Source organism: Myodes glareolus, chromosome 14 (assembly GCF_982192425.1).
Source record: "Myodes glareolus chromosome 14, mMyoGla1.1, whole genome shotgun sequence".
In the NCBI taxonomy this organism is placed as follows: Eukaryota; Metazoa; Chordata; class Mammalia; order Rodentia; family Cricetidae; genus Myodes; species Myodes glareolus.
In genome coordinates, this window is record NC_142039.1 from 71,281,732 (window position 1) to 71,308,327 (window position 26,596).

Below are 26,596 nucleotides of genomic sequence, written 5' to 3' on the forward strand. Positions count from 1 at the left end.
TGTCATTGCTGGCAGAGTTCAGGGCTTTCCTGAGAGCAGAACTATACTTCTTTGCTCTTAGGCTTGGCTTCCAACATTTGTTTCAGAAGTTTGGACTATCCTGAGTTAATTGTGGATATCAGCCACGAAGATAGAACTTTACGTAATTTTTGTGGAGGGGTATTTATTTGAAGGGGCATATTATTTAAGTCAGAGTCTCCCTGTGTACCCTGGAATTCACTGAGAACACCAGGCTGGTGGGAGTTCCTCCTGTTTTGTGGAATTATAGGCAAGTACTGCCATGGCCAACTCAGTTACTTGAGACCTCAGAGTTTTAATTTGAAAATAATTTATTAAGAGGAATGATAGCAAATCAGATAGCATAGCCTTATGTGTCTCACTGAAATAAATCTCAGCAACTGTCTCTTTGTAGTAAATGTTTATTAAAAATTTGATCTCCAGAGGGCAGACTAAAAATCTTTTAAGGGGTGCAGCGAGAATATCCACACCCCAAAGAGTGTCTCACCACTCTGGATAGCTATCTAGATTTCTTTGAGGTTTTTTTTTCTTATAAAGGAAAGCATTTAATTGGGGTTGGTTTACAGTTTAGAAGTTTAGGTCATTGTCATCATGGTGGGAAGCTTAGCAAGATGCAGGCAGACATGGTGTTGAAGAGGTAGCTGAGAGTTCTACATCCAGGTCGGTGGGCAGCAGGAAGAGAGAGGGCCACAATGGGCCTGACTTGAGTGTCTGAGACCTCAAAGGCCACCCCTGTAATAAACTTATTTCAAAACATCTCCTAATAGTGCCACTCCCTATGGGTTTATGGGGCCAGTTTTATTCAAACCACCACATTCCACTCCCCGACCTCCATAGGTTTGTAGCTATATTATAATGCAATGTGCTTTTAGCCCAACTCTGAAAGGCCCCATAGATGTCACAGCATCCGTCCTGTAAAGGTCCAAAGTCTCTTCTGAGATTCATACAGTCTCTTAACTGTAATACCCCATAAAATCGAAAAGCAGATCAAATACTTCCAACATATGCACAGGACACACATTACCATTCCAAAATGGAGGAGAATGAGCACATTGAGGAGATACTGGGCCAAAGCAAGAGCAAAAACTCTCTGGAGTCTCTAACTTCTGCATCTCCATGTCTGATGTCAAAGTGTGCTCTTCAGACTCCAATTCCGTTCAGCTTTGTTGACTACAATGCACTTCTTTTTCTTGGGCTGTTCCCACTCCCTATCAGTAGCTTTTTAAAAAATTGTTTTTATTGAGCTATATATTTTCCTTCCCTCCCCTCCCTTTCTCCCCCTCCCCTTCTGCCCTCTATCATGACCCCCATGCTCCCAATTTACTCAAGAGATCTTGTCTTTTTCTACTTCCCATGTAGATTAGATCCATGTATGTCTCTCTTAGGGTCCTCTTTGTTGTCTAGGTTCTCTGAGATTGTGAATTGTAGGCTGGTTTTTCTTTGCTCTATGTCTAACAGCCACTTATCCTAAGTCCTCTGAGAAAAATAGAATTTCACTATTGTGATTTAAAAGGAAGCAGTTCCTAATTGTCCAGTTCCAGGGTGAGCATCTACTTTCTGGTCAGCTTGCTCTTTCTTGGTGGCCTGAGCAGGGTTGGTATAAAAAGTTCAGGGAGTTAAAATGGCGCTTCTGTCTCTGTTCATGCTTCCCAGGAAGCAAGATTTTCCATCCTGGCTGCTGACTTCCCTCTCTGGGAGCCTTCCCTCCTGGGTGACTATCGCACCCAGTTTGGTGCAGCCTGTACCCCAAGCTCACTGGGTTTGGGAAATGCAGTGTCTATTCATAAGGTAGTATTTTCTAAATCATCTACCCTCCAATTCTCAAATAGGAATGTTGAGAAATAGATTGACTTCTGAACCATCCAGGGTCTCTCCCGCAGGTCTCTGCTCAGATCTGAAAAGCTGTTTTCCCACCCGTAGGTCCAGATAACGCTCACCTCGCATGACTGTGGAGGCTTGAGCAAGCGCGATGTGAAGCTGGCCCAGTTCATCGACAGCGCTGCCGCTGCTCTGTGATCACCTTCCATGCGTGTAAAGATCAGAACCTGGTCGTCTGCAGTGTTTTTAAAGCCATTTATGTGAATCAGTTAAATCATAAATTTGTTTGTTTTTACATATATACATTTTTGTATAGTTGATGCTTAAATACAGAATGATTTGAACCTGAAGCTTGAGTTTCTTTATTACATCTAGTCAGACATAATAAACCAACCTGAGTTATTATTTAAAAATGAGAAGTGTGTGTATCTTTGTGTGAATACACGTGTGTCCAGTTGCTTGTGGAGCTCACCGGTGCAGGATCCCCTGGAGCTGGAGTCAGGCCGTTGTAAGCTGTCTGACATGGGTGCTGGAGCTGTACTCAGGGCCTCTGGAAGAGCAGTGTTAAGTTCTTGATTGCTGAGCCTGTGCTCCTGGGTGCTAGTCATGCAAAATGCCTCCATGATAAACTACCTCTTATTTCCTTTCGAAGGTGAGATCCATGCTTGTTTTTGCATTGACAAAGGTTATAGTTAAGAAGTAAAAAAAAAGAACAAGAGGAAGAAGATGGAGGATGAAGTGGAGAAGCAGCCTGAGAGACTCCCAGCTAGAGGGTGTAGTAAAGAAGGCCTTATAGCACACTGCGGGGAGTGGGGTACGAGGGTGGGGTGTGGAGGTGTAGGGAGTGGGAGGGGAAACGTAAGCACAGTCTTAAAACCTAACCTGGAAGCACACGAAGACCATCGTGGGACACATATGCTGACGGATGAATTGCTGGCCCAGCTATGCTGAGCTGGAAGGTGAAGTTCTCAGATCCTCTTGGTTCTAACTCAGTGGTTCTCAGCCTTCCTAATGCTGTGACCCTTTAAGGCAGTTCCCATACTGAGGTGACCCCGCCATAACGTTTTTGCTGCTTCATGGCTGCACATTCGACCCTAAGCGGTCACGACCCACAGGTTGAGAACCACTGCTCCAGATTCTTCCACATGGTGCCGTGTGGGTGAGGGGAGAGTGAAGCCATGGTCTGACCAAAGCTTGTGTTTCTGGGTTTGTGGCGTGTGGTGCCGGGAGGTGGTCAGTCCTCTGCGGGTACCTGCCCTGGACCCCACACTCCGCCTTGGCCTGTCTGGTGTGTGAAAGGACATCACTTCACTTGCAGTCACCAGATACTTTTTAAAGCTTTGATTTTGTTTTTGTTTTGTTTTGTGTTTTTTTTTAATCTGCAGATAATTGGATGGAACTAGGTGTGGTGGCACACACCTGTAATCCCAGCACACCACACTTAGGAGGAGGGGCTGTAGTCCTAGGTCATTCTCTGCTACATATAATGTTTGGGACCAGCCCGGGCTATATCAGATTGTGTCAGGAAATCAGTTTTAAAAAATTGTGTATCTTTATGAAGCACGGTGTGATGTACCGTGCTTGGCATTGACCAGCTCAGGGTGCTTCCCTCTGTCTCCAATACTTACCATTGGGATCAGATTTGAAGTCCTCTCCTAATTTTATCATGTGACATAATATTGTTGAATATAATCACCAGGACTTGTTTCTTCTCTTGTTCTCTTGGGCAGGTATAGATGCTATTATTTCTCACTTCAGTGTTTTAGTTTCTTATTTGAGTATTTTCCTACCAGCAATGGACCTGGACACATGTTTTAGAATACTAAGGACTAGCTGGGGTAGAGGCCCAACACACAGGGATGTGGGTTCCACCCCTAACACTGCAAATAACAGAGAAGCAAGAATACTAGGGACAGGAGCGATAGTGGGGTGGCTACTCCATCTCCTTAAAGCTTAAGAACTTGGGTTTTCAGGAAATTGACTAATTCAGTGATTAAACATTTAACACTACCCAGCAATCCAGATCTCCAGGTCTTGCCTTGTGAAAATCAAGACTAAAGGCGGGGGAGGGGGGAGATAGTAATTTTGAAGGTTAAACAGAGCTAAATCTCTATAGCTCTTGTACTTAAAGACACCTCTAGGTCGTGATCTCATTCCTCACACTCAGAAGTTTCCACATTGTTCATGACTATTCTCTGAGGAAAGCAACCAGTATCGTTGGGAGTTTAGCCGTATTGGCTTGCAGGATCATCCCAGCTGTGCTTGTTGACTGTGACATCCCCCGTGGAAGGAAGGATGGGAAGGCTTGCAGGACCCTGAGTATCCAGCCATTCTAGGGTTGCATGCAATTCTGCGCTGATTGCTTGTGGCCTGAGGGCAAGGCTAGAGTCTATGGGCTGGTGAGGGTTAGGGGAGGGTGCCTCCATTTATGCATCTATGGGAAAGAAATGATTCCTGTGTGACCTTTGGGAGGGAATTCCTACCTCCTGTATGTAATCCCTTATCTGTAAATAAGCTCTGTAAATAAGCCCAATAAACTCACTAATTTCCTGGGCGTGAACTTTGATGCAGTCTTCTCTGAATTTGTCTTTGGGACTTTAGACATTGTTTACATTTTCCTCAGGAAAGGAGTCTTGGTAACTGCTGTGGGACAATGGTCTTGTAGCCTGTAAAGGTTTGCCAGTTGACTGGTTTAATAAAATACTGATTGGCCAGTAGCCAGGCAGGAAGTATAGGCAGGGTGACCAGAATAGGAGAATTCTGGGAAGAGGAAAGATTCAGTCTGCAGTTGTCACAGAGACACAGAGGAAGCAAGATGAGAATGTCTCACTGATAAAAGGTACCAAGCCATGGTTGACTGACACAGACAAGAATTATGGGTTTATGCAGGATATAAGAGTTAATAAGAAGCCTGAGCTAATAGGCCAACCAGTTTATGATTAATGTAGACCTCTGTGTTTTTCTTTTGGGACTAAACAGCTATGGAACCTAGCGGGACAGAAACCTGTCAACATGTAACCACATCCACAACCTCCAAATAGCAAGACCTGGAGATGCTTTCTCTGCTTTCCCTGGGCTTTCATGTCCACTGCTTCACCCATTGAAATCTTCCTTTCCTTCTTCCTTTCCTTCAACACCACTGTTCCTGGTGTTGGCTCTGGCTGTGTTCTGTCCCTTAGAAACTTAGAAAATTTAAATTTTCCTCCTACATGACCCTCAGCTTGTCTTACCATGTTATAAAGGACCTTTGCTTCCCGGAGTGGGCACGCCATGAGGGGAAGTCTCCACATCTCCAGTGTTTTCTGCTTTACCTCTGTTGCTAGGTGCTCATCTCTTTGAGGCATTCCCCACCTCAAGAAGAGGGACTTGTAAGTGGCTGAACCCACAGGCCTCCTTCTCAGGCTAGCAACTGCCGGAATGCCTGAGAGTGACCTCACAGAGCAGAGAATTCTTTACGGGGTCCCTCTTGCTGCTTTTTAGAATCCAGATATCCTTAGGCAGAGGATTTTTGGTTATAGCATAAAAGCAAGGGATAAAAATAGAAAATTTGGGAAATGTCCCAATACTTTCACCGCAACCCTGTAAAAGTTGTGTCTAGCTCACTGCTTGGCACTGCATCAGAGGCATTATATGCAAGATTCAAGAAGATTAAGTAAGTATCCTTTACCTCCATGGTTAGACAGTATGGGAAGGGCAGCGTGGGGACAGGCACATGAAATCTCCTAGCCTCTTCTATAGGGACTTGTCTGCATCCCAAGGGATAAGAGCTTGTCTCAGACATGCTGGTTTCTTTGGAGGGTGAGGCTGGTACATTTGCTATTTACCTGGAGTCTGAATTAGACTCCACTGTTTATTAAAGAATTAGATAATTTGAAGGCTTTCCCCCCTTTTTCTACAAGACCTATTTCAAATCAAATTACATATTTTGTTATAGATTATAAGGTATATAGTCTATAGCAGGCTTTCTTGGTTATGAATGATTATTAGTTATGAATGCTCAGCCATAGCTTAGTCCTGTCCCACCAGCTGTTATAGTTTAATTTAGCCTATTTCTCTTCATCTACATTTTGCGTTGTGGCTTTTTACCTTTCTTTCATTCTGTATGTCCTACTCTGTGTCTGGCTGGCTGGTGGCTAGTCCCATGTCTCTCTTTCTCCCTTGTTCTCTCCTTCCTTCTCCTCTGGAGCCTAGATTCCTCCTCCTACTTGTTTTCTCTGCCTGCCAGCCCTGCCTATCTCTCTACTGCTTAACGGTTGGCTGTTCAGCTTTATATTAGACAAATCAGATGCCTTATATAGCAAAGCAACACATCTTTACATAGTTAAACAAATACAGCATAAACAAATTGCAGCACACCTTTACATGGTTAAAGTAAAATTCCACAACATTTCCCCCTTTTTTCTAAATAAAAAGGAGGTTTTAAATGTAAAACTATATACAATGAGAACAATTATCAAGTGAGAATTACATTTACAATATCCAATCCATTTGTATTTGGCGAATTCAGAGAAAATACTCCATTATTTATCCTATCTTGATGAGTCCAAAGTTTTGTACCTAATTTACCTTCTATCATAATTAAGAAGTACTGTAACTATCAAGCCTTCAACTCCATCAAAGACCCCAGAAGAAGATAATATTACCTGAGTAAACAGGAAAGTTACTTCTAAAACTATATAAATGGCAAAGACATCTGACTGCCTGGACAGTCACCTGAGGTTCCTCTGAAACATTGGGGCATATATCTTTGACCTACAGGCCTAGGATATCTGGCAAACTTTTCTATGAAGCAGGAATTTTGAAGGACTGTCATGCCTTGTTTTGACAAAGTTTTACAGTCTTTTCCTTTGTTCCCTGCTTGTCCAATTTGAATGGTATACTGTTAGCAGTCAAAGCAAGGACAATTTCTTGCCCAACTGACTAACTTTGACACATTAAATTCAAACTCCATATGAAAGTTCCTCTGTGCCCACCATCGTTTTATGAAGTAGACTGCCAGAAGCAGATGTGTCTCACTGACGTGAAAAACCCTATGTTATTAAACCTTTGAAATGCCACATTCTATAGGTCTTTGAAGTGTTTGAAGAACACCTATCTATCCAAAATGTTTCTGTTTAACCTTGAAAACATGCCTAACAAGTTTGATTATTATAGATGACTGCTATCCTGCATTTCTTAATTATACGTTACATTTTAAAATGAACTGCATAAGCACAATACCTTAAACAAGAGTAGAAACATATATACAGTATAACAAAAATAACTTTAAATTTGTATTAATATATACAAATCCATACCAACGTAAAATATTTGAGGTTAATAGTTGTCCTTTTATCCCATATTCCTATAACCCCCTAAACAATGACAAGCATCCATAACCTACCAAATGACCAAAAACCACCTATTAGAAATGTGGGTGCTGTAGTCTCTATATTTCTTCTTGTTGTCTAGGGCAATGCCATCTTTAGGGGATCCTGAGAAAATTGAGATAATGGCCAAGTCCTGGGAAGACTAGTTGTAGTATTTGTCATCAGTCTCAGAATAGTTCCCATGAAGAGGGATGAGTATATACACCACCTGTCTTGAAGTTTATTTCTCTGTATCTATAGCCAAGATTTTCAGGCAATCTCCCCCAATCAAACCTGATCTCTGTGAATCTTGAAGGAATCCACAGCCTTTAGTTTCCTGTGGAAGCAAAAGCATAACCTCTTCCTCAACACAATACATTTTCTGAATTCCATTTTGAAGTTAAGACATCCCAAAAGTATCTAGGCTGGTTTAACTTGGCAGTCCCTTTGCAATCCCATGTCTTAGCAGCTGTCATTTGCTTATCAGCATTTGAAAGATTCAAAGTCAATACAACACCATACAGGATCCAGACTCCCTGTGTGTTTCCATCTTCACGTGGCTTTTTCCTTTATATTACTTTACTCTCTCTTTAAAGACTTTATTATTTTTAAACTATTTTTTCCTATGACTGTCTATACTCATCTTTTCTTAAGTCTATGCACATTTTTTTACACACTGTCACCTGTTTAGAGGTTCCCTCCCCCCCATCTGAGGCTGTCTTTATTGCATGTCTAACTTTTTCTGACCTCATGAACCAAATCTTAAATTGCTGCTAAGCGGCTTTGCACTGGCAGCTGTCTCTTCTCTGCTCAGGTTCCAGTGCTGTGTCTAATGGGAAGCTATATTCAATCACCCCAGCTTTAAGAAGCTCATGCCTGCACTGTGGCAGGTACTTTTCACTTAGCTTTTTGTTTTCACTTGACATGTTGGCTACTCAAGTGTTCACTTTATGGCAGAGCCTCTTAAAGGAGCCATACCCATTTTTGTTTTGTTTTTTCAGCTTTCTCGGGCCCTATGTGGAAAATTGGGCCCCACGATGGAATGCCAAATGTAGCAGTCTTTTGGGCCACCAACCAGCTCCCAAATCATGGCATGGAGACTTGTTATTAGTATTTTTTTTTCTGAGACAGGGTTTCTCTGTAGCTTTGGTGCCTGTCTTGAAATCAGCTCTTGTAGACCAGGCTGGCCTCGAACTCACAGAGATCCACCTGCCTCTGCCTCCTAAGTGCTGGGATTAAAGGCATGCATCACCATTGCCCGGCTGACTTGTTATTAGTTATGAATGCTTGGCCGTAGCTTACTCTTGTCCCAGTAGCTCTTATACCTTAAATTAACCTGCTTCTGCTCATCTACCTTTTTACCTCAGGAATTTTTACCTTTCTTTCCCTATGTATGTCTTACTCAGTATCTGGTTAGCTGGGGGCTGTCTGCCTGGCTGCCTCTGGGCATCTCCCTCTTTTTTTCCCTCCCCTCCTCTCTCTCTTTCTCCTACTTATTTTCTCTGCCCACCATCCCTACCATCCCTCTACTGCCTAGCTATTGGCCGTTCAGCTTTTTATGAGACCAATCAGGTGCCTTAGGCAGGCAAGGGTGAAACAGCAACACATCTTTACATAATTAAACAAGTACAACATGAACAAATGCAACACATCTTTACATCATTAAAATAATAGTCCACAATAATAGTCTGTGGTCTTTTTGTTGTTTTTTTCTGTGTGTTTTACATGAGTGCCAGCATGTGTGTATGTGTACCACCTGCATCACCTGCAGAGGCTTGGGGGGGCTTCAGCTCCTTGGTGTTCTGTGTCTTAAGGTGAGGGCCTCACCATGTTGTAGGTCTAAGCTATCTTCCTGCCTCAGCCTCCTGAGTAGGTTTGGGGCCTCGGGTGCAGGCAGTTGAATTTCTCTCTCTCTCTCTCTCTCTCTCTCTCTCTCTCTCTCTCTCTCTCTCTCTCTCTCTGTGTATGTGTGTGTATGAGAATGTGTTCATTTGTTACAGATAGTAAAACACACTACTCTTTAAGAAAACTTTTAAAGCACAGATAAATGTGACTGAACAGGAAAAAGAACGCCTGTGGCCTCTCTGCTCCCACAGGCACTGCTGGGATGTGGCTGCCATTGCTCTTGGTGCCCTCCCCGTTACTTGTACATGGATGAAATCTTTTTGAGACGAGTATGTTTTCCTCTTGCTTTTGTGCTCTGTTCTCCACCAGATCATTCATCATTTTTCTAAGCCATGAGAAAATATATACATACTTTAGGAAATACGTCAGTATTTCATGGTATGCTATCCCATAGTTTACTTAACCAGTCTTTTAAAACTAAAAAGGGCATGTGTGTGCCCTGATACCTTTGTGGAGCTTAGAGGACAGCTTTTGGGATCTACCATGTGGGCCCTGAGCTCAGGTTGTTGGGCATGGCAGCAAGTGCATTTATCTCCTGGACCATCTCACCAGCCTGTAACAAGTCCTTTCTGTTAGATGTTAAAATCATTTCCATGTTCTCATCACTATAAATACCCTGGGAGAAACGTGTTGAACTAAGTCACCACATACATTTCAGGTTGTGTTCTTTTGGGCTAGAGTTTGGGGGAGAGAACAGGAACAGTTCTGGGTTTTTTTTTGTTTTTCATCAAATTAAGCTGATCAGTGTAGGTTTCCCTGTTCCTTAAGCGTGTCCCATCACACTCCACCCTCACTGGCGTGTTCCTTAAGCATGTCCCATCATGCTCTACCCTCGCTGGTGTTCACTGTCACATGGAAATTTGGACTGAATTTCTGGGAAAAAGCATGAAGGTGTTACTTTGTATCCCTGATTCCATTTGTACTGTCACGATTGGATGTGTGTCCCCTTTCTGTTAGAATGTTTGACTTTTCATCATAGATTGTGTGTGCATGGGCGTGCGCGTGGGTGCGTATGCTTACTCGTTATGTTTTTCCTATGAGATATGTTCCTGCTTCCCTGGTGTTTACTGACAGTAGTCACCTGGGAACGGTTTGTTAAGTAAGTGGAGATAGTGTTTCCTGGGTCTGAGAAGTGGTGACTGCTCCTTCTCAGGAGTCTGGGTGGAGGGTGGGGACAGGCTGTTCTGACCGCGTGTCGCAGGGCCTCTGTATGTTTCTTTTAACGCTGTGGGGAAAACAACCCCTAAGAGGGGTGCAGTTGAGCGGGAATCAAGCTGTCTGCGGTAACTACACCTCTCGCTCGCCCCTCTGACAGGAGGAAGGACGTGGAATGTCAGAAGTTCTTCAGGAAGGTCCTGAAGAGTTCTTTCTTCCAGGTGCTCATGATCAGCGCTATCACCACCAACGCTGCCTTCGTGGTCTTGAAGACCGATTACAACATACATTACAGGATGTTCCAAATCTTTGAGGTGAGCACGTCAATGCTTTTAGTCTACGCTGTCTGTTTTATTTCTGAAAGTGTTAACAGATTTCATGGGCATTTTGCTGCTGGAACTTTCTATAGAAACAGTTTAAAAGACCTTTGACCTCTACAGTAGCATCAGATGGTGGCAGAAGCAGCGGTGGCAATGTGACTGGTCAGCCTCCCTGAATTCTCTCTTATAACAGAGGAACTAGATTTCATCTCCAAGACTCACAGGCAGCTTTTCCAACCACACTAGTGCCAGTCCCTATGAGGAGGAAGCAGAGGGGCACTAGGGGGCAACTGTGCTGGACTGAGGTGAGGGTAGCCATCCAAAGCAAGAATTGTGCTGCCCATGCCAGCAGTGAGCACAGAAAGTTCTCAGTCATCTCCGAAGGGGCTAGAACAACCCAGAACCGAGGAGTTTGCAGAACTGACCAAGAAGGGCTCCCTCCGAAGAACTGTGCACTTAGGAGAATGGGCACAAGATCTAGCAGGTTGGAGACAGATATTTAAAAAAAATAGGGTTAGATAAAACAGAAGGAAATAGAATTCAACCAGTCCCTAAATAAAGTGGTGTATTTAAGGACAAAAATTGAATGGAGTTAGAAGCATAGTTTTTCAAGGTTAGGAAATGAATTCAGGAGGAAAAGCACAATAGGAAAGGAGGAAGGTAAAGTATCACATCTTATCATAAGAAAGCAGAACAAGGAATCAGATCATAGAGGTGTGAAGCCCCACTGTAAAGATAAGTCTACAAAATCAGATAAACAGGAAGGCATCCAGCCCCAGAGCAAAGGAATGTTCAGGAAGACTCTGCAGGTATAGGAAGGAACGGAAACAAAGTTTCAAAACTTAGGAAACAACTAGAAATCAAACAAAGCCATTTAGAAAACAAAGGCTAAAGTAGAGCAGACAGCTAAATACAGCAGATGATAGCCTGAGTTAAACTGAGGAATTAAAATCTCATTATGAATGGAAGTGATAAGAAATACGGGAAGTGCTGAGTACTGGTGTTGAGGGGCAGTGCCTGGGTAGGGACGGTGGGAACTCCTGGGTTTCAAATGTCCAGGGATCAGAATGCTAAAATCTAAACCAAAAAAAAAATCACCTCAAATTCTGCATGTTGAAAGTGTGCACATTGCACAACCAAGAATACGAACTCAACCCAGCAAATGCTAGGGCGCTGGAGAGAAACAATTGAGCTTCAAAGTGTGGGGAGTCCAGCTAATGAAGAAGCCAATCGCCATCACATTTCTCCATGGCTGTGCTCTCTGCCCATGGAGAGTGGGGTGACATGCGCAACTTCCTCAGGAAAGAAAATGCGAACCAAGAACATCAGGTGAATGGAGGAGTCTCAGACTTTATAAAAAGGCACCAGACTCACTGACGTTCAGAAACATGGTGTGTGCTTCCCTGCCTGTCCTTAAGAAAAAGTTGCAGCCAGCCTGAATGGCTGAAGAAAGGTCACTTCGTTGCTTTGGTGATGAACATGGCAGGTATAGTTGTTTGTAGAAGTAATGCTGACTTATTTCACAGGAAACACATAGCCTATAATGAATATGTTCTTTGATCCTAATGTGATAGCAGGACTGAAAGGTGAGAGCCATTACAAAGTTTCAAAACTTTGTTGTTGTTGTTGTTGTTGTTTTAGACAGGGTATCTCTGTGTAGCCGTGGCTGTCCTGGAACTCACTCTGTAGAACAGGCTGGCCTCTAATTCACAGAGATTCTCCTGCCTCTGCTTTCTGAGTGCTGGGATTAAAGGTATACACCACCACTGTCTAGCAAAATTGTGTTTATTATTTTAAAAATGTGTTTTATTTTTTTGAGAATTTCATACATACATACAATAAAATATGATCACATCTATCTTTCTCTTCCTCTCCAATTTTCTCCATATCTTTCCCATGATGCCTCTACCAATATTTCATATCTTTCAAATTTTTTGATGACCCACTAGGCCCGGTTAGTGTGTAATTACTCAATAAGTGCCTGCAGCACGGGCCGGCCCTCCGAGAGCTGGCCAGCAGAGAGAGCATTTCCTGGTTGGTTTGAGATGACTTCTTTATGTTCTGCGCCTTCTCTGTGGTCCTCTCTCTTCTGAAAGCGTGAGTTGTCTTCAGCAACAGAGTCTTACCATGCGGACCCATGTTTAACCATCGCTTTAGTTGTGATGCACACAGCAGTGTTATTCTGAGATACTGTGGAATCTGTGATACAGCACATGGGCTATTGTGGACTTTTTCCTTCTGTTTTTTTTTTTTTCAGGGTGAAGGGTGTGCTCACACATAGTAGGCAAGCATTCCACCACCAGCTTACATCTTCCACCCAGGACAGCTTACATTTTATTTGTTTTCTTCCATCTTCCACATTGTCTGTTTGTGGTATTTGCCTGTCTGTTTATAGCAAGCTTTTATGTGTAGCCCAGGCAACCTGAACTTGGGTTCCTTTTGCTTCAGCATTCAGCCTGCTGGCACCACCTCATGCTACTGAAAATGAGGATGCTCGTGGAGAAGGAAGATAGAGATGTGTAGACGCCATTGAATTCAAAGTCCGTGGTTCTGTGTTTGCTTTGGGAATGTCAGCATTAACAGCAGGGGCATTTTATCTTCTCCACCAATGGCTAGAACACAGACTGACTCAACGGTTACACATTCTTGGTACCTATGATGAGATGCTGGAACTGGAGCTTAGAGAAACAGCTGATCCTGGATCTTGTCATCTTCCCTGTAAGAAAGCTGTCAGAGTTTATTTGCAAAAGGATGCAGGAGATAATTTGGGGATACTTCTGCTGGCCGCAGATGAGACAATGTGAGGCATAAGGATAATAAGTACTATGGTTAGAAAATCCTCAAAGATTGAAGTGAGGCCAAGAAAGCAAGGGACTAAGTCTTCCTCTTGAAAAGAAAATTATGGAGAGTCAAGCTTTACTGGTATTTCTGACATGAACCCTAACCTTAAGGGGTCATCTACTGTGAGGCCACTCCTACTGCAGTTCCTGATTGTTCGTTTGGAGACAAGTCTATGTTCTGCAGCCCAGATTGGCTCCAAACTCATGACCTCTCTGCCACAGCCTCCCAAGTGTTGGGATTTCAGGTGTGCCACCACGCATGCTATTTCTACAAAGTGTTCCAGCTGATAAATTAGAAATGATAGCATGTCATCCACTTCAGCTCTGGAGAAGCAATGGGTCTGGCCATTGAGTATCAACAAGAAACCAGCAGAACCATGTGCCTGCTATGAAAGGGAGCACCTGCAGCCTTGCTTAGGGCAAACCTGAATGCATTCAAGGAACCAGCTGTCCACTGCCAAGAAACAGGGAGGAGAGGAAGGGCATGCTACAAAATGATGCAGGCTGGAATGTTCTTCAGTCATGCTACGTGGATTAAAAAAATTGTTTCTCTCTCTCTCTCTCTCTTCCTCTCTCTCTCTCTCTCTCTCTCTCTCTCTCTCTCTGTCTCTGTCTCTCTGTCTCTCTCTGTCTCGCTGTCTCTCTGTCTCTCTCTCTCTCTCTCTCTGTGTGTGTGTGTGTGTGTGTGTGTGTGTGTGCTGATACCTATGGAGTCCAAAAGATAGTGTTAGATTCTCTGCCTCTGGAGTGATAGGCAGTCTTGAGCCACCTGGTGTGGATGCTGGGGAATTAACTTGGGACCTTTTCCAGTTGTTCTAACCACTGATCCATCTCACAGCACTTGGAGTCCTTGCCAGATAATATGCAAGGAATTTTTTAAAATGGGGGATTAAAAATTTTATGGTAAATACTAAATTATTCTGGGAATACAGACATAGGTCTCTATTATAAAAAGCCAAGTTTTAATAAATAATAGGATGCCAGGCAGTGGTGACAAACTCCCTTAATCCCAGCACTTGGGAGCAAAGACAGGTAGATCTCTGTGAGTTCAAGGCTATCCTGGTATACAGAGCTAGTTCCAGGACAACAAGGACTCAACAGAGAAACCCTGTCTTTAAAAACAAACAAACAAACAACAATAACAAAACCAGGAAAATTGAAATAATTGCCTGTATTTTATCTGATCACCATGAAAAGTAAAACTACAAAGCCAGAGCAAGAGAAACCCATGGAAGCAATGAGTTCACTATTGAACAATGAATGGGCCCTCGAAGAAATAAAGGAGATAAGAGCATTCCTAGAGCAGATGAAATGGAAAGCATATCACAGCAGACCTACTTGAAAAAGTACTAAGAAGGAGGTCATAGCTGTAAGTGTCTGTCCTACAAAATTGGGCAGGCTAGTGAGATGTCTTGGTGAAAGACCCTAATTTCTAGGGTTCAGGAAGGATCCCCCAGACTCAATAAGCCACGCCAATGGATGCAAACAGCAAGAGGATTTTTTATTGTTGAAGATGCCAACGGGGGAAGCACTGTAGCCCCTGGTTTGGTCCCCAACATCTAGAAAGGAAAGAAAGAAGAGGAGGGGGAGAGGCGGGGGCAGGAGACAGAGAAGAAAGTAATGAGCCACAGTGTTGGAGGAAGAACAACAGGATAAATGAAACCAAGCAGGAGAAGGAAACAGTAAAGCTAAAAGCAGAAAATAATGAAATAGAAAACAGATTCAAATGTAGGCACCAGGAAAGCGACCGCAAGACCAGAGCAGGACTCTTGAAGTAGTTAAAGTGACTTCGTGTGAAAATAAAAATAAAAGAAAGGAATGCATAGGCATGGTAGATACTTTAAAAATCTGATAACAGCAGGATGGCTCAGTGGGTCCAGGCACCTGCCGGCAAACCTGATGACCTGAGTTTGATCCCCAGAACCCACGTGGTGGGAGGAGAGAACTGACTTTTGCAAGTTGTCCTCTGACCGCCACACACAACACCGCGGCACCTGTCGGTGTCCTTGTGCACACATCTGCACAGGCTAAATAAATAAAATGGAAGAAAAGAAATTGTAAAGCCTAACTTTAAAAAAGAAAGTCCGATAATTTAAATGCCAGTGCAGTTGAAAACCCAGCTGGAACAATGTTCTAGAAAAGAATTTGCAAAACTCTCTGTAAGAAAGTAAAAACCTTCAAACTTTGAACATCCATCATATAACCTTACCAACTAGAAAGTGTCATATTGAAATTCTATGCCCCACCCCCGAAAACCAGGCTAATCTGGACTGAAGATTTTGCACATACTCGGGAGGGTTGTCCAATTCTAGACATATAAAACCCCTCCGCCTCCTACATACATGGTAGGCGAGGGCAGTGTGATGGAGGGACATTGCACGCAGGGTCACTAACTCTGTTATAAACCCTCAGAGTGCCAGGAAACAAACACCTGAAAAAGAGAACAATCATCGCCAAGCTGCACTTTCCCAAAACTGCGCTTCTTCCCAAGCTCATCCAGAGACCTGCATTTACCCAGTCGCTGTGCCCGAGACTCAGGGTTTCTTGGATGTCTCTCCCCTGTCCATCCCTGTGTCAATGGCAAACCACTCTCTCTGCAGAATTCTTCTCACACTTCTTGCCTGGGTGATGTCGCCTCCCTGCCTCCCAAGTTGCTCTTGCCAGCTCCCCTGAAGTTTCTTCCACTGTCAGGGCTGCGATCCTATCTCCCCCCAGCCCCAACTTCCCCAACCCTGGGACTCTGTCTTAACCATTTGTTTTCCACTACTTAAAACAGGGCTTACTTGGCACATGGTTGCTCAGTCTTTTCAGTTGTGAGTGAATGAATATTAGATGATCGTCAAGATGATGAATGGGTTTTGATGGAGAGAAAGATCCTAGATGTTTCTAATGGACCCCCAGGCAATTGTAGAGCCATTGGAGTTATAGGCAAGGGAGAGACATTCGGAGGAGACTGGTTCACAGTATAAACGTGGGGAAAAAGCAGAAGGAATGTCCTTTAAAAATGGGATTTTAGTTGACTGATTTTTGAATATGTATGATGAAGGTAATGGATTATATATAACTATATATTTGTATACTTAAAAGTGTATATATTCAGGATGGCCAGAAAACCCTTGTGATGTTCCCCTTGGGGCAAGAGTTACGTCAGGTTGCCTGTTAAGTTGAATATTGACCAGGAACTGTATATATAGCCATTTGCGGCCAGCTGCTCAACTACGAGGTAGTCAAGTCTTGCATCTAGGGGAAACCTAGCCGCCCAAGGCTTAGTGCCACAGGCAAGGAGGAGCAGATGGGAAAGGGGATTCAGGCTCAGTAAGAAAGCTGGGGGCTCTGTCTGGGGTTTTCCACACCTGGCTGGGTGGTCTCAGTAGGGAGAGGGCCAGGATTATGGGGTTCTGCATTGTTTTGATCTCTGACCCCTATGACTGCTGCAGATCTCAGAGATTCTCTTTGTCTCCATGTACACCTGTGAGTTCCTCATGAAGGTCTATGTGGACCCCATTAAATACTGGCGCGACGGCTATAACCTACTGGATATGGTCATTATCATCATCATCTTGATACCCTATACCCTCCGAAAGATCAAGGGACGATTTTACAAAAATCTCAACATTGCTGACGGGATACAGTCTCTGCGAATCCTGAAGCTTATCTCCTATAGCAGAGGCATCAGGGTACGTGCCTCTTGTGTGTGCCTGCGTTGGTGTGGTGGGGAGGGGAGTGTTGGTGTGAGATAATGCCTAGTTGGGCATGGTAGCGCATGCCTTTGATCCCAACACTCAGGAGGCAGAGGCAGTCTGATCTCTGTCAATTTGAGGTCAGCCTGATCTACAAAGTGAAATCCAGGACAGCCAGGGATGCACAGAGAAACCCTGTCTCAAAAAATCAAGAAAACAAAAGATCTCTCAGAGAGGAGGCAGAGAGAGAGAGAGAGAGAGAGAGAGAGAGAGAGAGAGAGAGAGAGAGAGAGAGAGAGAGAGAGAGAGAGAGAACAGCAAATACAGTACAGAACCACCAAGCAGTGGCCAGGCCAGGAAAATCCACACTGAGGAGGCAGCCTGGAAAAATCAAGTAGCAGCAAGGAAACTGAGGCAAATGCCCTTCAGACGGGCAACAAGAGATTGTTAGCATCCTCAGAAAGGCTAGTCACTCAAGAAGAATGTTAATGGAGATTGCACTTTTGTTTCCTAGCTACCCAGACCTGAGTAATCACAGAGAAACCGTATTAATTACAACACTGTTCAGCCAATGGCTCGGATGTTTTCCTAGCTAGGTCTTACATCTTAAATTAACCCATTTCTAATATTTTGTACTTTACCACGAGGCTCGTGCTTTATTACCTTGCATCTTGCTTCTTGGGCAGCTATGTGGCATCTTCCTGACTCCACCATCTTTCTCCCTGCATTCAGATTAGTTTTCCCGCCTAGTTATATTCTGCTCTGCCACAGGCCAAAGCAGCTTCTTTATTAACCAATGGTAATAAAACATATTCATAGCATACAGAGGGGAATCCAGATGAGTTGCTGGAGCCTGGTGAACTTGTGCTTGAAGAATGTGGCCTTAAGCAGCTGGTAGGGTCCCTGCGGAGAGCATGACTTAATTCCTGCTGACTGTCATTTTCAAGGCTCCTCTGTTGTGATCTCAGGTGCCACCCATCCATGGTCTGGCCCAGAGGTGGGAACCTGGAACAGCCACTTCCTGAGCCCTATGCAGGTTCCACCACTGAGCACATTGGCTTTCTGCCTCTGTACCTTACATGGGTGCCATGGCCACAGTGCCCAGGGTTTCCCACTTTCTTTGGCCTTGTGTGTTAGTTAGCTTTCTGTAACTGTCACCGAAATGACTCGAGAGAGCAGCTTAAAGGTAGGAATTGTTTCTTATGTTCCACATTCATGCAAGGCTGCAGGGACGGAGCCGACTCGGGCAGTGAGGGAGTCAAGGAAGCACAAATGACACAGACAGACACACAGACAGACACACAGACAGACACACAGACGGCACAGACAGACACACAGACGGCACAGACAGACACACAGGCGGCGCAGACAGACACACAGATGACACAGACAGACATACAGACGGGTAAGCAGGAGTCAGTGTACTGTGAGCGTGGATGAAGAAAACTCAGCTGCCCACCTCAAGCTCGGTGTGTCGATGAGACAGAGCAGAGCAGCAGGTGATTGCACACAGATAAACAAGGAAGCAGGTCACACAGCTGATCAAGGGCACAGGCCTAGCTAATCCCAAAAGGAGCAGTCTCCATAGGCAAGCAGTTTTGAGTCTATAAACATCCCAGGAATGGGCAGAAAGCTACAGCGGACATTTTCCTCACTCGATGCACTGTCAAGAGTCACACTTGGATCAAAGGGAGGCTTTGCCTTGGCTCTGAGCCTCATGCCGAGGGGGAGGCTTTGCCATTCTTGCTCTAGCCTGAGGCTCTGCAATTCTGGACTCGGCTGTGCCCGGTCAACAGCACCCATTTTCCCGCCTCTTCCTCAGAGCTTCCTCTGCCCTCTATAGTTTTCATTCATTATTTTATTGTGCCTTTGTTCTGTTGGCAAGAATGTGGCGGAGGCACTGACCTCAGTTGTCCAGTGTGTGGCGGAGGCACTGACCTTGTGGCAGATGGGAAACAGAGCGGAGTAAAGGAAGGGGCCAGGGCAGCATCCTCAAGGGTGAGCCACCAGTGCATCACTGCCCTTAACTACGCTCCATTTCCAGCTCCCCCATATTATCAAACTGTGACTCCATCAGGTCATAATCCCTTGATGATGCCATCAGCTGATTATCAAGCCCAAGTATGTGAGCCTGTGGGAGGCAATTTATAATAGCTTGAGAAAGTTCCATCTCCGCCTAGCAGGGAGACAGGCCATTGTCAAGACTCAGTTCTTGCCAAATGAATCTGCAAACACTGCTCTTATTCCCCAGGGAAATTTAGGGCAGCGTGTTTCTCTGAGATGACCTTTCCACCTCCCAGAATTCCCATTGTCCTCTCTTCTTTTTTTTTTATATTTATTTATTATGTATACAATATTCTGTTTACATGTATGCCTGAAGGCCAGAAGAGGGCACCAGACCTTATTACAGATGGTTGTGAGTCACCATGTGGTTGCTGGGAATTGAACTCAGGACCTTTGAAAGAGCAGGCAATGCTCTTAACCACTGAGCCATCTCTCCAGCCCCATTGTCCTCTTTTCTGTGTTCAGCTCCTAGCTGCCTTCCTAGTGTTAAACCAGTCTTAAGAGTCACTGTGCTCAGGGCCACTGGTGGTTGGAGGTGTGGCATGGGGGAAGGGCTTAGGGCTCACTCCTTACTCTGCTGTTGTATTGTGACCAGGACAAACCGGTCTTCTAAGTCTCTGATCCATCATTCTGATACAAGCCACCTATTTGAAATTATGTTCTGCTGCTGGGAAGAGACACCATGACCAAAGCAACTCTTATAAAAGAAAGCATTTAATTGGGGGCTCACTTACAGTGTCAGAGGATTAGTCTGTCATCATTATGGGAGGAGCATGGTGGTAGGCAGGCAGGCATGGTGCTGGAGAAGTAACTGAGAGCTGCTACATCCTGATCTTCAGGCAGAGAGACTGGGCCTGGCATGGGCTTTTGAAACCTCAAAGCCCACCCCCAGTAACACACATTCACCAACAAGACCACTCCTCCTAATCCTTCTAATCCTTTCAAATAGTGCCACTCCCTGGTGACTGAATATTCAAATATATGAGGCTATGGGGCCATCCTTATCCAAACCACTACAGTTTGTGAAAATAAGCATTCTTAGTAGGTCAACAGTTATAAAGCACACACTCAGTGCAAGTCTCAGGGCATGGTAAACGTACAATAAATGTATGGAGCACTCCAGGGACATACAAAGGGAGGGAGGACAGGAAATTACCCATTTTACAGGATGAAGGTGAAGGTCATAAGATGCCTGTAAGGTGAGGTCCAGAAAGAACGGGGAGACATTTTTCTCTTAGCCCTCTCTATCCTCAGATATATGACGGTGTCCCTATTCCTCCTGGGCTTGGAGGAAAGAACATTTGGAGCTGGCTCTCAGAAGAGAAGCACAAATACAATATTCAGGGATGACTACAAATTCGGGCTGGGTTCAAGTTGAGAGGTCACTGGGGCTGATGGAGAGATGACCCAGTCCTGAGACTGTATACAGTCCACCTGTGACACGGGGTAGATGCCACGTCCTGAGACTGTGTACAGTTCGCCCGTGACACAGGGTAGACGCCACATCCTGAGTCTGGTGCAACCCTCTGGGCACAATTCTGATCATCCATTCATCTGATACTTACTGGGCATCCACCACGTGCCAGACGTGGTTCCAGGCCCTGAGGACAGCTGTGAACTGGGGAGGCTGGACCTCTGTGTTCTGGCTTCGCCAGGAGCTGCTGTCTAGCTGCAGTATCCCTGCCTTGTAGACACTCATCACTGCTGTGGGGCAGACGGTCTACACGGTGGCTTCCGTGCTGACCCTCCTCTTCGTCCTCATGTACATCTTCGCTATCCTGGGATTCTGCCTGTTTGGCGTTGTGGAGAGGGGCGACCTGAATAACTGGGGGAACCTGGCTTCAGCTTTCTTCACACTCTTCAGTTTGGCCACGGTACTGTGTGTGGGGACTGTGGCAAGGGTGGAGCCTGGAGAGGGACTGTCTAGGAAGTATGAGCTTGTAGGCATGTTGGGCCTCTTGTGGGGCCTTTCACCACTTTCAGGTGCTTATTAGTGGGCACAGGAAGCTGGGGTTCCCTGCTGAGGATAGTTGTAGACCAGCAGGTTCCATTTTTGTCTCTAATTCTATGATTTTATAAATCACTCCGTGTGTTGCACAGTGTAATAAAACTTTCTAGAATTCTCAAATAATACTTAATTTGGATTAACCTTGTTATAAATGAAGCCCACAACATACAATTATTTAAAAAAAAAAACAAGCTGTCACAAATTTACCCAGAATAAGCAAAGCCCAAGTCTCAAAGTCTAGATTTTTGAATTATATAAAGAGTGGCATTTAAAAAAAATTGTTTTGCTTTTATTTTTTTTCCAAGGATGGGCCTGGAAATAGACTGTACATTTTAGGAGAAAATGGGAGATCTTGAGACAAGAGACTCTCTTAAGCACATTGGCTTCCAACTAGTGGTACCTTGCATTTCTTTTTTCTTCTTTTTTTCCTTTTCTTCTTTTTTCTTTTTATTTCTTTTTGGTTTTTTTCGAGACAAGGTTTCTTTGTAGCTTTGGAGCCTGTCCTGGAACTAGCTCTTGTAGACCAGGCTGGCCTCGAACTCACAGAGATCCGCCTGCCTCTGCCTCCCAGGTGCTGGGATTAAAGGCGTGCTCTACCACTGCCTGGCTGATACCCTGCATTTCTATGTATACCTGACAGCCAGTGGATGGGGAGGGGCCAACGACTGATGAAGAGATGGAGTTGGCAACCGCCTCAGTGGGTCTGGTGCTCCTCTGGCATAGGTGACATGAAAACCTACCCTGCTGGGTCTCGGTGCTCAGTATACCCTGCCTTGTCTGACCAGGTTGATGGCTGGACAAACCTGCAGGAGCAGCTGGACAAGAGGAAGTTTGTTGTGAGCCGGGTGTTCACCATCCTCTTTATCTTGATTGCTTCTTTCATCTTCCTCAACATGTTTATAGGTGTGATGATCATGCACACAGAGGTGAGTCTGTGCCTGTAGTGTGTGCACGTGTGCAAGTGCATTGCTCAGGTTAGGTATGTTTATAGGTGTGATGATCATGCACACAGAGGTGAATCTGTGCCTGTAGTGTGTGCATGTGTGCAAGTGCATTCCTCAGGTTAGGTATGGCAGGTAGAGGTATGAGCCAGGTGTCTTGGACACGCTGAACTCGTGCCTTTCTTATGAAGTGATGTGGGGGTAGCCAGATGACCCCTCTCATGTGTGCCTCTTCTCCTTGAGTTCTCCACCTCACGATGGGACTGGAAGGCCAGTGGAGTGGGGTAGGCCTCTCTGCTGAGGCCTGAGCTTCAGGGCAAGTTAGGCAGAGAAAGGCTGGGACTGGAAAGCTGCAGAAGAGACACCGTGGTCTTGACTTGTCTGTTCTGCCTTGCTAGAACTCCATCAAAAAGTTCCAGAGGGAGCTGATGGTGGAGAGGCACGTGACACTTATGGAGGAGAAGCAAGTGATCCTGAGGCGCCAGCAGGAGGAGGTCAACAAGCTGGTGACCACCCAGGTAGGTGGCCACACCAGAGAGATGACAGACAGACAGAGGAAGGCTAGGAGGAAGAGCTTTGCACTCAAGTAGAGGTCAGGTGGTCTCAGGCACGTGTGGTTTTAGGTAAGGCAGGCCTCTTCCCCTGCAGCCACGAAAGCTGTGCCTTTCTTTCTGTGTGTGTGTGTGTGTGTGTGTGTGTGTGTGTGTGTATTTCCCTGAACAATGTGGATCCTTGGTGAATGGATCTCCACTCTGGCGTCCTTCGTGTTAGAACTTCTTACTGAGGTTCCTCTGGTATCAGGCAGCTCAACCCCAGGCCACTGCATGGGTGAGCATGGGACGCTTGGCCAGAGTGTCACTCAACCTCAAATCCCCGTGTTCCTTGAATCAGGACAAGAGTAAGCACAATGGGGCTGGAAGTCAGCCAAGCATGGCACCACCTTGTGGGCTGCACTCTTCTTTTCTGTCTGATGCTCTTGGTCTAACTTGGGGGTCCTTCTGGGTCCTTCCTCTGTAAGAGTGTCTCTTTTCTTTGGTGGAGATACCTGCCTGTCTAGCAGTGCCCAAGATTTGTTCAGGGTTGGAGGAGGCCACACAGAATCACCCTTAGACGTTCTCTTGTTCCTTTAGACCTTTGGCCTCACACCAGGGATGGTGATCCGTGAGACTGTTTCATTCTTACGGGCTCTGGGCTCAGTGGTCAGGACGAACTTGGGACTCTTGGGGTCTACAGGGTTATCAGGTCTCTGTAGCTTGACTGCTCTTGTCCTTGGTCTCTCATTGCTTTCCTCTCCAGAAAACTGGCGGCAAGAACTTCACACAGCTGGTCGAGGAATTCAAAAAGACCCTACGGCACACGGATCCCATGGTCCTGGATGATTTTGGCGCTAGCCTCCCCTTTGTCAGTATCTACTTGTCCACTCTGGACAACCAGGACAATACTCTCAACAAGTGCGTGACTGGTCCCCATGGCTTCTCCAATGCCAGGGCATATTGTAGACCCCAGGAGATGGAAGGGTTGGTAACCAAGGTGCATGGTGGGTGGGTACACAGAGGCCCTCCCTGAGAGTGCAGGATCCCATGTATGCCTGGGTGCTCAGGCTGCTGTGTGCATGGGTCTATGGTGGAGGGGACTCTGCTCTGCTGGCCCTCCTCCCCCCCTCTCTCATTTGTAACTGGATGTTTGCTTCCCTCACCCCTTCAGGCCCCTGCTCACAAACACTTTCCAGGGAGTAGCGAGGGTGTGGGTGTGAGGGTGGGGGTGCTAAGTCAAGTGCAGAGGGTCCTAGCTTGGCTCTGCTGCCATCTTCCCTTGTAGCTTTGAACATGTACCACACAAGGAGCCACTGAGCCAGCTACATGAGACCCAACTCAGGTCTTATCCTCAGTGCAAGCTAACTGGGGTTTTGTATGGAAGCTGAGGAACTGTGGACGCTAGGGAGCTACTGTGGACTTCTGAGCAAGAGCAGATATCAGAAGCCTGACCTCTTTATGAAATCCCTCTGGAAACTTCAGAGACAAGGGGAACTGACTGGAAAGGAGAGAATCAGGGAATGCTCTTTTTGGGTCCAAGCACAGGCCAGGTACTGTTCAGGCACAAGCACACCATCCCTACTTGCAGAGTACAGGGGTTTGTTGTGGATATGCTACATGAGACGGATGAGTTAACTTATGTCGGGGACCCCGGCAGAGGGACAGATGTAAGGTTCCAACCTACCTGGAGTCTTCTTTCTCTCCTAATCCTGCACAGACCCGGTGGGTTCGGTGACTTCATGGGTGCCAGTATGTGGTATGTGGAGACGGCATGGCATGGAACCTGCTTTATCCTCAGGTCCCCCCTCCTCCTCTGCTCTCCAGGCTTCAGAAGCTGTACTATGAGATCGTGAACGTGCTGTGTCTGATGCTTGAAGACATGCCCCAGGAGAAGACATCCCATAGCTCGGAGTTACTGATTTAGAGGTCGTGAGGCCATGTGTGGCCTCAAAAGCGTGGCAGTTCCATTAAACGGCGGCCTTCAGAGGTGGCTTCCAAACTTGTTACCGTCTTGGTGTTGGTAAGACCTGCCTTTGGGGGATAGGCCTGGGTGACTGCTCGTGGAAGTCGATCTCCTAGGGCTTCGGTTGCGGGAACAGGTGGGTTCAAGATCTGCCCTGGCTAATAACTACACCCTGCGGCCTCTCTAGACTCAACAGTAAGGGCCCACTGAGCTCCCAGGGAAGCTGCCTGAAGACCACAGACCTACAAGAGCCTCCGTGGCTCTGCCACTGCTCATGACCCCTGCAGGCTGACCTGTGCAGCTGTTCCCCACCACCCCCTCCCCTCCGCCCCCGTCTGACAGACCCTCTACCGCACAGACTCTACTTTAGAAGTCCATGTTGATTTCCTCAAGGTTCATGCCAGGGCCTGTGGTGTGACCAGAAAGGTTAACATCCTGGAGTTCTGCCCAGGGGAGCCGCCTACTGGCCATGTTAAGACATCTCCTGGAGTCTGGAGCAGCAGCTGGCCTTTCAGACTTCTTCTCTCCTGTGATTGGTTAGGACTGTTTAGATGGTGGCGTTTTTTTCTGTGTCACTACTGGCCAAATGTTTTTTGGAAGTGCGAAAGCGGTAGCACCACTGTGCAGGGTCACAAGAGAGCGCCATCTGAAGATCCCCAGGGGCAGGCCAGTGCAGGCCAGGGCAGCAGGACCTCTTATTCTAGACAGGTCAGCTCAATCCGGGCAGTACCACTTTCTCCTCACTGATGTGCTCTGTGCCTGAGACCTATCACCTGCACTGTGTCATCTTAAGTAGAGAGGGACGTCGGTCCTGAGAAATGTTGTGGAGGGAGACTGGTACCCACCGCTGGGTACCGCTGGCCCCAGCTGTGAGCTGAGGCCAGGACAGCAAGACCAGAGGTGGTAGACCTAGACATGGGCCTCAGCCTGTGAGGGACCCTTTCCCAGCAGGTGCCTAACATCACCCTGCGGAGCAGATATTTGCACTATGATTCATAACAGCAGCAAAATTACAGGCATGAAGTGGCAGCAGAGATAATTTTATGGTGGGGGTCATCACAATGTGAGGAACTCTATTGAAGGATCGCAGGGTTAGAAAGGTTGTAGACCAGAGGTTCCATGGTTGGCCAAGGGGCTCTGGCTTGAGTTGAGGCCAGGGAACAAGGGCAGGAGAGGGAACCTTTCCTCATTTGTACACAGAATAGTGTTCAGTGAACTGTGCCGTGTACGGGATCTTTGGTGATGGAAGCCAAGTACACTCCTGGCAGTCAGTCATCTAGCCAGTTAAGTGTTCAAATGTACAAAATACCTTCTTCTTCTCCTCCTCCTCTTCTTTTTTCTTTTCAAGACAGGGCTTCTCTGATCCAATCTATCCTGGAACTTGCTCTATAGACCAGGCTGGCCTTGAACTCACAGAGATCCACCTGCCTCTGCCTCCGGAGTGACGGGATTAAAGGCGTGTGCCACCACCACCTGGCTTTTTTTAAAAAGAGCCTCAGGTCATTTCCCCACCTTCCTCTCACCTTTCAAGGACATGGTAGGGATAGTGAGAGCCGCCGGAAGGAGACGTTGCTAGTGAGGGTGTGACAGCTTGCCCTGCTGTAGAGGGCCCACGGGGGTAGGAGGTGCCATCAATCTGTCTTCTGGGTGGAAGGACTTTGTGCTGATGTTTAGGCATGGGCCTGAGATCAGTTGAGTGTCTATATCCCTTTGGTAGTTGGAGAAGCTTGGGGTTTTAGTGCCAGTGAGGAGATTTAAATGACTGTGCTGAGAGCAGCCCACTAAGCAGGGTAAGCAGGTCTGAGGCAGCGGTTCCAGTTCGGGTCTAGGGCAAAGCAGGCAACTGTTAATTGCTGGCCCTCTATGTCTGCCTAGCATGAGGAACATGTAACTCACCCACCTGCTCCCGTTAGGAACCTTGGGAATTTCCCAGGCATTTTGAAGTGAAGAAAGAGATGGGAAACCTTGCCCAGGAAGGTCCCTGGTTTGGAGTTAGAAGACTG

The 26,596-nt window shown here is 46.0% G+C and overlaps 2 protein-coding genes across 4 annotated transcripts in view; both read left to right on the plus strand.

The window, feature by feature from the left end:
- Positions 1-2,186, plus strand: part of Pcbd2 (pterin-4 alpha-carbinolamine dehydratase 2) — a 55,243-nt gene extending 53,057 nt beyond the window's left edge. For all 3 annotated transcript variants that reach the window (XM_085699604.2, XM_085699605.2, XM_085699606.1), the window contains one exon: positions 1,939-2,186. In XM_085699604.2, the coding sequence (XP_085555730.1) occupies positions 1,939-1,964 (26 nt within the window). In that variant the 3' untranslated portion in view covers positions 1,965-2,186. The remainder of the gene's footprint in view (positions 1-1,938) is intronic.
- Positions 2,187-5,305: 3,119 nt separating this feature from the next.
- Catsper3 (cation channel sperm associated 3) lies at positions 5,306-24,633 on the plus strand. The gene is made up of 8 exons (XM_048447728.3): positions 5,306-5,488; positions 10,405-10,558; positions 16,842-17,081; positions 20,840-21,022; positions 21,942-22,082; positions 22,496-22,615; positions 23,394-23,548; positions 24,455-24,633. The coding sequence occupies exons 1-8, from the start codon at positions 5,391-5,393 to the stop codon at positions 24,552-24,554; spliced, it is 1,191 nt and encodes a 396-aa protein (XP_048303685.1). The 5' UTR covers positions 5,306-5,390; the 3' UTR covers positions 24,555-24,633.
- The last annotated feature ends 1,963 nt before the right edge of the window (positions 24,634-26,596 follow it).

Coding starts and splice junctions, on each gene's coding strand:
- Catsper3 (XM_048447728.3), top strand. CDS start 5,391: ATGTCCCAATACTTTCACCGCAACCCTGTAAAAGTTGTGTCTAGCTCA. Junction 21,023..21,941: donor CACTCTTCAGTTTGGCCACG/GTACTGTGTGTG, acceptor TTGTCTGACCAG/GTTGATGGCTGGACAAACCT. Junction 23,549..24,454: donor CAGGACAATACTCTCAACAA/GTGCGTGACTGG, acceptor TCTGCTCTCCAG/GCTTCAGAAGCTGTACTATG.